Below are 15,337 nucleotides of genomic sequence, written 5' to 3'. Positions count from 1 at the left end.
AACAGGCAGTTTTCAGATGAAGAAATTAAAGCTATCTATAGCCATATGAAAAAATGCTCTAAATCACTATTGGTTAGAGAAATGAAAATTAAAACACTTCTGAGGTACTGCCTCATGCCTATCAGATTGGCTAATATGACAGAAAAGGACAATGATAAATGTTGGAGAAGATGTGGGAAAATTGGAACACTAACATATGGTTGGTGGAATTGTAAACTGATTCAACCATTCTGGAGAGCAATTTGGAACTATGTCCAAAGGTAATCAAACTGGGCATACTATTTCATCCAAACATACCACTATTAGGTGTGTATCTTCAAAGAGATCACAAAAAAGGGAAAAGGACCCATATGTACAAAAATATTTATAGTAGCTCTTTTTGTGGTGGCAAAGAATTGGAAATTGAGGGGATGCCCATCAATTGGGGAATGACTGAACAAGTTGTGGTATATAAATGTAATGGGATATTATTGTGTTATAAATGATGAGCAGGCAGATTTCAGAAAAAACCTGGAAACACTTATATGAACTGATGCAAAGTGAAGTGAACAGAACCAGGAGAACATTGTACACAGTAACAGCAACATTGTGCAGTGATCAACTATGATTAACTTAGCTCTTTTCAGCAATACAATGATCCAAGACAATTCCAAGACTAGTGAAGGAAAATATTATCCACATCCTGAGAAAGAACAGAATTGTCTGAATACAGACTGAAGCGTGCTATTTTCACTTTCTTTATTTTTTTTTTAAATTTTTGTTGTTTCTTCTTATACAACATGACTAATATGGAAATATGTTTTATGTGTTTGCACAAATATAACCTATATCAAATTGCTGACCATCTTGGAGAGAAGGGAGAGGAGAGAGGGAAGGAGAATATTTGGAACTCAAAACTTTACTTGAAAAATTAATGTTAAAATTTTCTTTACATGTAATTGTAAAAAAATGAAACACTATTTAAAAGAAAAAAGAAAGTTCATGTATAGCTTGTTCAATTTTTTCCTCTGAAACTAGATTAAGTTCTCTATTTTGTGTTAATGTTAATTTCAGTATTTTATATTTTTATTAACATTCTTTTTTTGAAAAAAAATTGTTATCAGTTTTATTGGTATATAACTGGTAAAATAGTTTTCAACAATACCTTTATTTCTTTTTCATTTACTGTGAATTTTCCTGCAAAATTTTTTATACTGGTAATTTAGTTTTCTTTTTAATCAAATTAGTTAATAGTTTATCTTGTCGTCTGAAGTCAGTTTTCTTTTTCATATTTGTATCCTCAGCACTTAGTACAGTATCTGGCAAATAGTAGGGGCTTAAAAATGTTTATTGACTAACTGGCTAGTTTTATTTATTCACCATGATGAATTTCTGGAAGGACAAACCCAAAAACTGCATAGAATGAGAGGTCATGGAAAAGTTGCAAGCTGTGGCAGAGAGAGGGAGGGGCACACACATTGATGGATCACAGGTGTGTGTAAGAATCCAAATGAAAATGATGACTGATTGTGATAACAATGAAGGCAATAATTTCTCTGTGCCCCTTTACTCAGTCTGAGATCCAAGAGTTGGTGCAGACATAAAATGACCTTAATATTTACCATTATCTATCAGTGCAACATTTGCCCTCGATTCTGTCTCTAGGTTTCCAAAGCAAGTTTGGCACATGTGCATCCTAAGTAAGGTACACCTACATCTGGATGTAAGTTTCAGGAAATTCTAAGACAGAATTTTGCAGTAGTTAATAGAAACCTTATTTTTCTTATGGATAAGGCTATTTTCACGGATTGAATGAGAAGGTAACCTTATGGTACATCTTTTCTCTCAGAGGCAGTTAGGTGGTATGACAGATAGAAGGGCAGAACTTTCCAAAGATAATTCTGAAGGGGTTTTATTGCATGCTTAAAATATGTGCTGGAGGATGAAAGATGCAGGAGTTTTCCTATTACCTATCTGGTGGATCTAAATCAGAGTCAGAAGAACTTTTCTAAATAGGACTATCTCAGTACTGAGACTGGCTAGGCTGGATATACAAGTTGTTCAGTCATTTCTGTCTTGTCTGACTCTTCATGACTTCTTTTTGGGGTGCTGTGGATAGAGTCCTGGACCTGGAGTCAAAAAGATTTATCTTTCTAAGTTCAAATCTGGCCTCAGACACTTACTAGCTATATGACCCTGGGCAAGTCACTTAACCTCTGTCTGCTTCATTTTCCTAAAACTGAAGAAAATAATAGCATTTACCTTGCATGGTGGTTGTGAAGGTCAAATGAGATAATATTTGTACAAGTGCTTAGCACAGTGACTGGCACACAGTAGGCACTATATAAATGCTTATTACCTTCCCTATTACATTCTCTTCCCACTGTTGTGGGGTCAAAGCTATTGCTCCCTTCAGGCTGGACTTTCTCTCTCTAGTCGCTCCCTCATCCCCCTCTTCTCTGAGGAAACTGTTTTCTTTTGAACCAGCTTGGAAAACAATAAATTTCTGACAATGCCAGCAAGTTAGCTTCCCACTGTATTCCTGAGTCATTGTGATGCTTAAAGCAACGTGAATAAATTTATTCTCTTTCTTCTGGGGATTTAAAACAAGCCAACAACTTTCTCCTTTGACTATGAATCCCCAGCCAGAAATCTCACTCTACCATATGCAACAGTTTTTAAAACACTCCCCCTATTTATTCCCTATTACTACCCTCAAATACTACATTTACTCAATGTAAATTTACCTACATTTACCTCAAATACTACAAATACTACATAAAGTCTGTTGGTGAATGAAAAAAGTAGACATCAAATAGCTCTAGCTGCCTGCCCAGTAGCACAGGCTACATTTATTTAAAAAAAAAACATGAAAGGAAAGATAACTATTTCATAAGCTTTATGTCTCTGATGAGCTGGTAGGAGTGATTGGTGGTCTGGAGACCATACATGTCAGGACAGCTTAAGCAGTAGACTGAAGGTCAAGTGGACTGCCAAGTTTGGAGGAATTAATAAATAATGATTGCATTTATAGAGCATTCTAACGGTTACAAAGTTTGCTTTCCCTCCATTATCTCTTTGATGCTTACAACAGCTTTATGAAGTAGGTACCAGAGTTTTCCATTGTATCTTATGGACACATTTTTAATCTGGCACCACCAACTCATCTTTAACCTCTGAATTTAGAACAGTGTAGGAGAAAGGACACTGGCCTGAAAATCAGGACAATTCAGGACCTTAGTTCTGTTTCTTATTTTCACTTACTGTATAACCTTGAGCAAGTCACTGAATCCCTGTAAACCTGTTCCCTCATCAGTAACATGAAAGGTTTAGACTATGTAATGCCTAAGGTTCCTATAAGCTCCACATTTCAGTGATTCTGTTTCATCAGTTTTGCTGAATTCCCTTTACCTCCCCAACCTTTCAACATTCATGGGGCTAGCCAAGAAACTGTGTAAATGGAAGAGAAAGCTTTCCAGTTGCCTGAGTCATCTTCTTTATACATAGTAACTCACTGAGAGATTCACAAGGGCCCTTCAGTTTCATCCTGAAGCAAAAAGAGTTGTCTGAAATGTGTTGTAAATGGGAATTAAAGTGTTGAGGTTATTATAGTACCTTGTTATTTCAAACAGCCAACATAATAAACTTTCAGAAAGGTTATCATGGAAACCCAGGGGATGCTTTCCAAAGAAAGTTCTGAAGGGGTTTTACTGCATGCTTAAAATATGTGCTGGAGGACGAAAGATGCAGAGGAGTTTTCCCATTACCTATCTGCTGGATCTAAATCAGAGTTGAAATAACTTTTCTAAATAGGACTGTATCACAGTACTGAGATTGGCTAGGCTGGGTATGCAAGGTGTTCAGTCATTTAAGCCTTGTCTGACTCCCTTTTCGGGGCTTTCCCGGCAGAGATATTAGAGTGGTTTGCCATTTTTCTACTCCAGCTTATTTTATGGATGAGAAAACTGAAGCAAACAAACTTAAGTGACTTGCCCAGGGTCACACAGCTGGGAAGTGTCTGAGGCCAGATTTGAACTCAGAAAGATGAGTTTTCCTGACTCCAGGACAGTCAATCTATCCACTGTGCCACTTAGCTGCCTACTGAGACTGGATAATTATTTCTCAAGTCTATAATCATAATGCAGGATCTTCCATATCTCTATATCTGTATGTCTTATTTCTAGTAGTTCCTCACATATAACCCTCCCATGACTGGCATGAACTCCTTCCTCATTTCCATCACCTACAGTCCCTGGTTTCCTGGAGTTCAAGCTTCACCTCTACCCCTTTCTTGATCAATTCCCCTAGCCATACTAGTGCCTTTTCCTTTAAATTACCTTGTGTTTGTTTTCCATAAATTTTTTAAAAATACTTCTGGCTATGCTCCCTCCCCCAAATGGAATATGTTTGTCGGGGCAGGAAGTCCTTCATTTTTTTCTCTTAGCATCTCCACTCCCCAGCACAGCATGACATGCTTAGTAAGTGCTTGAGGGTCAATTGATAGTTAGACTATAGGCTGTAAGTCAGGAATCTTTGGAAAAGACTTGAACTAGACAGGAAGTGATCATAAGGAAATGCTATTTGGGAAGTAATCTTGAACGGGTTGGTACTAAGTAGTGTCCTGATGTCTTGGAGACTAACCTTTCCCCAAGATCACATTCAGAATTCTAAAGTTATGTTATATCATCATGATGTTATATCCCAAGACAAAATTGCCAAAGGTAACAGGTCACTCATGTCCCCTTCTAACTACGAAAAGGAATGAAGATTACAATATCGATGACGAAGGAAATGCCCAGTTGATTTCTAGGGTAGCTCAAGCTGGTTTAGGTGCCCCAACAAGGACCCAGTTCCCCAATCCATTGAATGAAGGAAATTGAAGAATCAAGCACTACCTGAACACAAAAAGCATAGGAATGAAAAGCACTGTGTTCCCATTTTATTAAATTATAAAGGTTCTCCTTTTCGTACCACTCAGCCCCAAGCCTGAGAGTCGAGAGGGGATATACCAACATGTGCTGGTTCATGACTGCCACGATGTTTCAAAGCAAGGTGGGGGCAAGGAATTCATGGCACTGCCTTAAACAGAAGCCTTAGGGAGGCCAATTGTGTCAGACAATCATTTTGCCAATGCCCTTGGTTGCATGCCTTCTGATTTTCCTGCAGAACTCACTGTCATGAGACTCCTGCCTTCAGTTAGCTCCCTACTTTCTCTTTACCCCTTGAACTTTGACAGTCCCAAGCTGACCCAGCCAGGCCTCTGGCTTACATTCTCATTTGAATATGTATTTGGATCTAGGGAAAAACATATTTTTGGAGAAAAATTTTTTTCTCAAGGTCTAGTGATTGCTCCAATAACCAGCAAGTTTTGGATCTGAAATGAGAGCTCTGATAATGTCACTCTTACTTTTTTAATATGAATCTTTGACTTTGATCTCTTTATTCAAAATCAGTGTGGTAGGAAACTTTCACAATGTTATGCAAGGTTAGTATTACAAGAAGAGCATGGAATAAACATTGGACCAGAAATCAAGAAAACTGTGTTATAGTCCTGGTTCTGTCATTAGCTAAGTATATGACCTTGGACCTTTATCTCTCTGCATCTGAGCTGCTCCATACCGTAAACGAAGGTGTTGAGTATACTGTTTCTTTAAGGTCCTTTTCATGTAGAGTAGTTAATGCTGAAAAGGACTGAAAAGTATTTTTCAATGAAGTAAGAGATTTAGATTAATTGTTAAAAGATGAAAATTATTGTCACTATTACAGATGAATGTTTTGATACCTAATGTGAGCAGAAAATAATTGTGTTTTAATATAAAATGTTAAATATATGTATAAAGAAACATCTTTCAGATGGAATTTTGAGCATTTATGGAGAAGAAATAAACTTATGGGAAAAATTTGAGGGCTGATTTCTTTATTAGCCATGTGGAGGGAACCCTCACTTATGTGAGAACAGCTTAAGACTGTAAAGGGATTTTAAAAAAATCTTTTATTTATTAAAAACTAGAGAAATATCAGTGTAAAGAAATATCATTTCAAGGGCAACAAAGAGACAGAATGCCTTGGAGGGATATGAGAGGAGAAATGAATGGTACCTCCCCTTGTTTGTATATACATGTTTTATGACTAAAGAGATTAAAACTAAGAAAATGAGAAATCATAAACATTTGGAGGCCAAGATATGATTGAAACAAGATTATTGATCTGATAGGAGAAATGTGGGGAGTTAAGACTTTTTATGTAAAAGGTAAGACACTGTGGGACAGCTAGGTGGTGCATTGAATAGAACATTGGCCCTGGAGTCAGGAAGACCTGAGTTCAAATCCAGCCTCATAACATTCACTAGCTGTGTGAATCTGGGCAAGTCACTTGACCCCAATTCACATACACACACACACACACACACACACACACACACACACACACAAGGTAAGTTACTGAGAGTCAGGATGCTCTCATGAAAGCATTAAACACTGAAGGGTTTAATCAAGGGAATGTCAGAGGAATAGTTCAGAGAAAAGAGCAGTGGAAGGGGACCCAAAAGAGCAGACACAGAAAGGGGACTGAAAAGCTGCTCTGTTGGAACTCTGGCATTAGAAGCAGTCAGATGAAAGAAGGCTTCAGCTAAGTGATTTCTGATTGGTCAGAAAGAATTGACATCATTATCTAAGATCTCCCTTGACAGCTGTAGCACTTCAGCACTGTCTAGAGCTGGAGGAAAGGCAAAGATTCTGTAAGGGTTTATTGTCACTACTTTGGTACCTTGGTGAATGGAACTGTGCTGATCTGAGCTCTACCCTGATTGAACAGCACAACAAACATCCAGGGTGGGAAGAGTTGGTTGGGTTGTTCTGTAGAGACAGCCTGATGAGCTTGGCAGTTGTTTGACTTAAGTATACTTGCTCTTTACATTAAGAATTGATGCTTTCTATATATCCTTTTAAAGGTTATGGTTAGGGGGCAGCTAGGTGGCACAGTGGATAGAGCACTGGCCCTGGAGTCAGGAGGACCTGAGTTCAAATCTGGCTTCAGACACAATATACTTACTAGCTGTGTGACCCTTGGCAAGTCATTTAGCCCTGATTGCCACACACACACACACACACACACACACACACACACACACACACATGATAAAAAAATAAAGGTGATGGTTAACTGAAAGAGCTTGTAAAGGCTATTTTTGAATAGAAAAAGGAAGATAATTTTCCCAGTAGTGAGAAGCAACACTCAAGTAGGGAGTGGAGAAGTAGTTTCATGTGGTACAAACATTCCCAAATGGGGGAGTAACATTGAAGGCTGAAGTTTGGAATTCAGTTCCCCTAAACACGAGGTTTCCTTCCTCATGTTCCTATAAATATGTGCCCACTCTTCATCATTGCTGTTGGTTGCATTGTTGGAAGTGTGATCTAGATTTTTATATGTATATTGTGATGTATTTTATTATTTTTGTATTCACTTTAATAATTTGGTATCTATAATGTTATTTCTTTTGCCTTATATAAATGGCAATATTTAAGATCTAAAAGGGTCTTTATAATGAGTAGCTGATTGGGTTGATAGAAAAATAAAAGGTATCCCAAAGATCTTAATGCATGTTTAAGTTTTTTTTTGTTTTTTTTTTGTCAGGCAATTGGGGTTAAGTGACTTGCCCAGGGTCACACAGCTAATGAGTATCATGTGTCTGAGGCCAGATTTGAACTCAGGTCCTCCTGACTCCAGGGCCAGTGCTCTATCCACTTCACCACCTAGCTGCCCCTCGTGTTTAAGTTTTTATAGCTTAAGATCTCTTTAAGATCTTTGGGATACACTATATATCTGATGGGTGCTCAATTTATAGAAAGTATTGTGGTGGGAAGGTAAAGTATATTTCCTCTTCATAGGTTTACCCTTGGGATTCTGGGAGAATTTGTATGTAAGCATGTAGTGGTCATCGGTTGCTGGGAACTTAGCCCTGTTAGTGTGAGAACAGGATGGAGGAGTAAGCAAAATCTAGACAGTTGTGACATGTTTCTCACTCACCAAGGTAAGATGTGGAGAAGTCCCAAGTAAGACATTATGCAGGTGCTTCTACTTCACATTAGGCTTTTGACCCTACTGTAACACCCTTGTCTCATTACATTGTGGTGACAATGGAGGAGACCAGATTTAAAAAAAAAAAAACTTTTTATCTATGGCACAAAGGAATTAGATGACATGACTTTGAAGGTACCCTCCAGTTTTAAATTATTTGAAATGAATCTATAATACCGCAGTCTATAATAATAGGAACTTAGAGAAAGCAAGGAATTTGGAGTTTGGGGGGTGGGGAAATAATAAATTACAGTCATGTCTTTGGTTGATTTAAGCTAAAATAGATGGAATTTATTGAATAGCTACTACATTTTTAGGTCCTTTCATGAAAATCATTGGGAAAATGAACACTATTATGAAATATCTCAAATCATCTAGTTTTGTTGTTTTTTTTTTTTAATAACCAAACTTACCTTGACAGAGCAAAGGCATCATCAAAAAAACTTGCCCGATCACCAGAAGAAAACACCTGGGAAGGAAAGAAGAAAAAGTAAGGAGTATATACCTAAATGAAAAAAAAAAGTAACCATACCCTCAAAACAAAATTAAAACAAGTCATCAACTTCTATATCTCACCGAGTGGTTGCTGAGAAGCTCTGTAGCTATTGTATTCCAAGTTGACACTTCATAATTTACACGATAAAATCCAATATGGTCTGGGTTTATCTTTGTAAAAGTATTTCCACTGGAATTAGGGTTCAAAACGATTCCTGGAGTAATAAATAAAAACTAATGAGAAACATGTTTGCATATATTATAAACACTTAGAAATTAGATCCAATACAGAGGAAGAGGAAAGAAGGAAGGAAGAAAAGAAGCAAGGAAGGAAGAAAGAAAGGAAAGGAGGAGGTAGACAGGAGAATGTAGGAGAAAGAAAGATGAAAATGAAGGACAGAAGGAAAAGAGAAGAAAAAAGAAGAGAAAAAATAAGTAAGAATACAAATTAACTTTATATCAAGGAGTCAATTCTGATTTTGATCCAAAGCTCTGAAGCCTAATTCTTATTTAGTTGCCTAACTGGAGAATGTCCCTGGAGTGTGTAAGTTGAAAAAGAAATATCTAATGTGCATAGGTGTTCTGTAATATATGGCTTCAACTTCCTGCTAGCAGAAGCTGATAATGCTTTTAAAGAGAGGTGGGGGTGAAACCTGGGCCTTCTGGGGGCAATCCATACAGTTCTAGTCATAATGGATTAGCCAATTAAAAAATATTCACTGGAACAGCCTAGAAAGGGTAGACATGTAAAAACTCAAAACAACATTATATTTATTAAAATCAACATTCAGATCAATGGAAAAGGGTTTCTGTTAAGGAGAATAAATATTTAAGAATTAGTTTTACACTTAAAACTTGTCAAGGATGCCTGAAACCATACTCAAATCCAAATATATACAATGATTTGGATTTGAATAATCCATATTTATTTGTTTACCCCATTATATTCCTTAAAAATAAGTTTTTAACTTCTGTTGGGTAATATCATAGAGTTTCTTTAGTAAATTACCAAATTAATATCGTAGAATTTCTTTAGTAAATTACCAAATTAATATCATAGAGTTTCTTTAGTAAATTACCAAATTAATGTAGAATTTCTGTAGTAAATTACCAAATTCATATCATAGAATTTCTTTAGTAAGTTACCAAATTAATATCATAGAATTTCATTAGTAAATTACCAAATTAAGTTTCATTCTTAAGTGTTTCAGTTGCTCTGATATACACATTTTAGAAACTCAACATTTGGGCCTAAGTAAAAGAAAATGGTTCATGTTTTGTCATTATTAAAAATAATTTTGATCAGTCTTTGTCAGGACTTGATCTGTATCCATGAGATTCTAACACAATTCATAAGTAACCTACCTGCTCTTTTGCTTATGAGTGCCTTGCCCTATCAAAATGTTGCTCTCCATTTTAAAATACCTTTTCCAAATGAAAAAGTTGGATTCTTTTCGGGGAATTCTCAGTTAACCTTACATCTTTCAGAAAAAATGGGAACCTCAAGAACAAGGGTGGGGAACCTGTGGCCTTGAGGCCACATGTGACCTTCTAAATCCTTAAGAATAAAAAGGATTTGTTCTGTAAAATTTGGATTCAGTCAAAAGGCTGCACTTAAGGGTTTAGAAGGCCACATGTGGCCTTAAGGCTGCAAGTTCCCCATCCCTGTTCTACCTGCTCTAGAACTAGTTCCATTAGACAAGAGAACATTTCACTATTTCTATGCCTAAGTAGGAAACAAAATAAAAATAATGACACCTGAAAATGAGAGGTGCCTTCTTGAAGGGTTTCAAGTCATGAAGGGTTCTTATTGTGATGTGTTTTTCTATTGTAACAAAAGAAAGTAGGAGCAGCTAGGTGGTGCAGTGGATAGAGCACTGGCCCTGAAGTCAGGAGGACCTGAGTTCAAATCTGGCTTCAGACCAAAAGACTTGACACTTACTAGCTGTGTGACCCTGGGCAAGTAGCTTAACCCCAATTGCCTAAAAACAAAACAAAAAAAAAAAGTAGAGGGAGTGGAGGAAACAACTCAAGATCCAGTTGAGTTATCTGAAAGGATATGCAAATCCTTCATTACATGACTCTGCTAAGCTACTGAAAGCATTCTCCCATGGACAACCATGCTGAAAGTCAGTAGGAATAGGTAGTAAGGCTTTAGCTATTGACTTTCTGATTTCAACCATAAAATGAGAATAATCACAGTAACCTTAGCAGGGCTTAATTCAATGAGTTTAGAGCATTGTGGAATACCATATTATTAGAGTATATAATACTATATACTATTATTTCGTGGATTATCAGGCAACTCCCAGACATTGTTGATAATTGTACGACTTTTTTCCAGAAAAAATAACATGGGTACCTTTCACCAAACATGTTTTACAAAAAAGGACCCAACTGATGCCAGATTGAAAATATGACACTGAAAACGGACTGGCTTCCTGTCAATAATTTGCATACTCATCACAGAGTGTAAAAGGAGAGTAATGTGTAATTAGGAGGCTTTTGCAATAGTCTAAGTGAGATGTGATGAAAGCCTAGACCAAGGACAGGAGTGCGCTGCTAAATGTTTAACAACCAGGTAAAAATGTTTGCATGATACACTTTTAAATTTAATCTGCCTTGTTAACATTTTCTCCATTATTTTTAAAGTCTAGACAGTTAGCAAAACAACAAATCAAGGCCTGATTTGTGCAAGATTTCAAGGTGTAAATGCTCACGCTGAAAAATTTAACTATTGTCTGGCTCTAGCACACCCCTGACTAGAGAGGCTGTGGTATGAGTAGAGAGAAAGGAGTGCATGTTGAGGAGGTGGAATGACTAAGATTCAGCAATTGATTAGATTGGAAGGAATGAATGAGAGTTAATTAGTGATGATGACCTCCAGGTTGTAAATCTGGGTAAGTGGAAGGATTATATATAGCTAAAGCAGAAGCATTTTGCTAAATGTTTAGTAATTGACTTTCTAGGAAAAAAATGTGCTCATGAAACTCTTTTAAACTTTAATCTCCATTATTAACATTGTCTCCATCACTTTCTTAAGTCTAGAGTGATGATCAAGAAGATAATAAACCATGCCTTTATGTGTAGCATAGGCTGATTTCTGAGTTGTAAACAAATGATGAAAATTTATCAAGCAGCTCTTGTGAGCCTGTGTGAGCTGATTCTAGCATATTTTTGGTCATAAGATTTTTTTGTTGTTGTTCAGTTGTGTCCAACTCTTCATAACCCCATGAACCATAGCATGCCAGAACCTTCTATCCTCTACCATCTCTTGAAGTCTGTCCAAGATCACATTCCATGACATTATCTATCCATCTCATCCTCTGCCATCCCCTTTTCCTTTTGCCTTCAATCATTCCCAACATCAGGGTCTTTTGCAATGAGTCCCGTCTTCTCATGTGGCGAAAGTATTTATTTAAGCTTCAGCTTTAGAATTTGTCCTTCCAATAAAGTGTCAATAGAGCTGTAGTGGCCTTCCACAAAAAAAAACAAACAAGTTAGGAGGAGGAGGAAGTTTTTTTATGGTTAGGTAATAAGTTCCAATTCAGAGAGGCTGAGTTTGGGATGCCTATGAGAAATCCAGGCAGAGGTATCTGGTAGGCAATGGGAGCATAGTGATATGTTAATGTGGGAGTCATTTACATAGTTATGGTAATTGGGAATATATGAGATCACCAAGAGAAAAAGTGTAGAGGGACAAGTAGAGAAGGTCCTTTATGTAGCTGTCAAAGCTATTCAAAACCTAGACCTTCCCCCTACCTTTCCAGGCTTTTACACCACCACCCCAAGCCCCTAATCCTGCTCTATGATCCTGGGACATTTGCCTCTTTGCTGTTCCTTGAAGACCATATTCTATCTCCCTGCTCCAGTCATTTTCTCTGGCTTTATGCTGTGCCTGGAATTCTCTACCTCCTGGCTCCGCTGGCTTCCTTCAATTGCCAGCTAAAATCCCACCTTCTACAGGAAGCCTTTTCCAATCCCTCTTAATCCTAGTGTATTCCCTTTGTTGATTACTTTCTATTTATCCTGTATGTAACTTATTTATACAGAATTGCTTGCTTATTGTTTCCCCCGTTAAATTGTGAGCTCCTTCAGGACGGGGACTGTCTTTTACCTTTCTTTGTATCTCGAGTCTTAGCTTAGTGCCTGGCATATAGGAGATACTTAATAAACTCTTAGAGACTGACTTAACCTTTCAGTGCTCCCAGCCAACGTGCCAAGACTAAAAGTGTATAGCAGTAGTGTAGTGTTAGAGAGAGTGTTCACCCAGGAAGAAATCACCAGTCCAGTAAAAAATTTTGTCGTTCAGTTATGTTTGACTCTTCATGACTCCAATTGGGGTTTTCTTATTTTGGAGTGGTTTGCCATTTCCTTCTCCAGATCATTTTACAGATGAGGAAACTGAGGCCAGTAGGGTTAAGTGACTTGCCCAGGGTCACACAGGAAGATGAGTCTTCCTGACTGTAGGTCTAGTGCTCTATCCACTGCACCAATTCTAATACTTAATGAAGTAGAAACCTGCTTATCTGGTAGTCAAATTTCCACTTATAGCATAGCCTCAAACTCAGGAGTAAGAGAAAAAAGGACTGTGAGAGATAAGAAAAATAACTACCCCAAGAGACTATTATTACATAAATAAAAGAGAGATATAGTCACCCATAGCCCTTCCCCCAGAGTCCCTGACCTTCAAATTGTATGTTAAAAAAAAGAAAAACAACAAACCATAACAGTGTAAAGAGCTTGGTTATTCGGCATCCCAAAGCATTTAGATTTGTGTAGACAATAAAGTAGACGAAAAAAGCACTTGACCTCTGTTTGTCTCAGTTTCCTCAACTATAAAATGGGAATAATAATAGCATATACCTCATGTGAGGTTGTTACAAGGATCAAATGAGATCATATAAGTACAGCACTTAGCACAGCGCCTGGGACATAGTAGACATTGTATCAGTCCTTATTCTCTTCCCTTGCCTTCTCAGAATCATGTTTTTAAATAATTGGAGGAAATGATAATTTTCAGTTAGAGGTTAGTAAAAATAAAAATGTTATCTTTTCCTCGACCGCATTCCTTTGTCTCCTCAAATCTATTCAGGGATTCCTTGAGGATCTGTGAACCCCAGGTTAGGAATCCCAGGAGTACAAAGAACAATCTTGAAGAGATGAAGGATTCATGAGTCTTTCAAGCAGTTGCAACTCAAATCACCTCTATACTAGAAGCTTGAGTGATTTTGCTTAGTATCCAGACCAGTTCTCTGTAACTTGTACACTATAAAAATATCCATCTCTATAAGAATTCCTCACTTTTATTCCTTAGCAAAAGCTCATTTAAAAAAAAAAAAACCAAACCAACTTATTTTGATCTAATCTCCTTATTTTAATTCCCCTTCACTTCCCAACTCAGTCAAAATCAATTGAGAGAATAAATATACACTTGGGGAAAACATTTCTGGAGGGCATCAGGTAAAGGAGGGATGACTCCTTTTTTATGGGATTGAAGGAGAGATTCATGCATTGGATAGGGGATAAGGTCAGTGGTCTCTAAAGGCCTTTGTAGTTCTAGGATTACGTGATTTTACACGTAGGACTTAGAAGAAGCACTATTTTACTTCACTACTTATAGAATGCATTACTCCAAAGCATGATAATAGTATGAAATATAAAGAGATTCCAAAAACACTTTCACAAATTTATGAATAGTACAGACCTAAATGGCTACCTAGGGAAACTGTTATATATCTGATCTTTAAAGTTCATGTCAGAGAGAATAATCACACCCTGAAATTATGGATATAATGTGGGCAACAGAACACTGGACTGGATGGACCAGGAAGGAATCTGACCCAGTAGGGCAATTTCTATATTCCTATGAAGAAGAAAGAAAAGCAAGGCGCCTGGACGATCAACCTTGGATAACTGCGAGTTTTCCACAGCTATACTCTGGATCAAAAGATGAAAATTTCAACTACCAACAAATAACACTTGAATTGTACATTTCATCTTGGTTATATGATTTGGTGATAGTTTCAAATATTAAAGATTTTAGAACTCATTTCTTCCTACTACACAGATTATAAAACTTAGAACAAGATGCAAATTGCAAATTTAGACAAAATGCAATTATTATCTGTCTACCTTAGTGACAAAAAAAACCCCACCAATAGCAACCCTATGCCTTGCGACATGAAATTATCTTAGTAGTGTGTTATCAGAAATGACAACTAAGGAAATTTATTCAGTAAATGCTTTGGATTCATTGTCTCACTGTTTGTGGGCCACACATTTGGCTGACACTATTTATTACCGTGTCAGAAAGGAGCATCTAAAGATGAAAAGGTTCCTTTTATTCCAGCAAATATTTAAAACAATCACCAAATCACTTAGGGTCTTTACACATATTTGCTTAAAACACCAGAAATAATTAATTCACTTACCCACACTCTTCCCACTTTTATATAATCAGATCATTAGGTAACATTTACCTGCCGTCTCTGACACATTGTAGAATGAAACACTATCGTTGCTCCCTTCGGACCATTTAATTGGAATATTCCATTTGTAACTAAAAATTGAAAAAAAAGAAAACCTTGAGTTGTCATTTCAAAGAATCAAGAGAAGTTTTAGAAATTAAGATTAAAAACTTTAAAAATCAACATTCTGAACCTATTTGCCTCAGAGTTAATATCATTGGAAAAGACAGACAATGTAGTACGGATATGAGATTATATTTACAATTCTGTTTTGTTGTACGTGTCATCTGACTGACCATAAGTCATTTCATTGCTCC

General features: G+C 36.9%; 1 protein-coding gene across 1 annotated transcript in view; it reads right to left on the bottom strand.

Annotated features, from left to right (window-relative positions):
* ENPEP (glutamyl aminopeptidase) overlaps positions 1-15,337 on the bottom strand; it is a 118,261-nt gene that overhangs the window by 18,174 nt on the left and 84,750 nt on the right. Inside the window, exons 11-13 of the mRNA XM_027837520.1 lie at positions 15,033-15,112; positions 8,632-8,765; positions 8,469-8,524 (exon numbers count right to left, since the gene is read on the bottom strand). Coding sequence (XP_027693321.1) covers positions 8,469-8,524; positions 8,632-8,765; positions 15,033-15,112 — 270 coding nt within the window. The remainder of the gene's footprint in view (positions 1-8,468; positions 8,525-8,631; positions 8,766-15,032; positions 15,113-15,337) is intronic.

Source organism: Vombatus ursinus, unplaced genomic scaffold (genome assembly GCF_900497805.2).
Source record: "Vombatus ursinus unplaced genomic scaffold, bare-nosed wombat genome assembly UNPS02014821.1, whole genome shotgun sequence".
Classification (NCBI taxonomy): domain Eukaryota; kingdom Metazoa; phylum Chordata; class Mammalia; order Diprotodontia; family Vombatidae; genus Vombatus; species Vombatus ursinus.
This window is presented reverse-complemented; position numbering and strand designations above follow the sequence as displayed.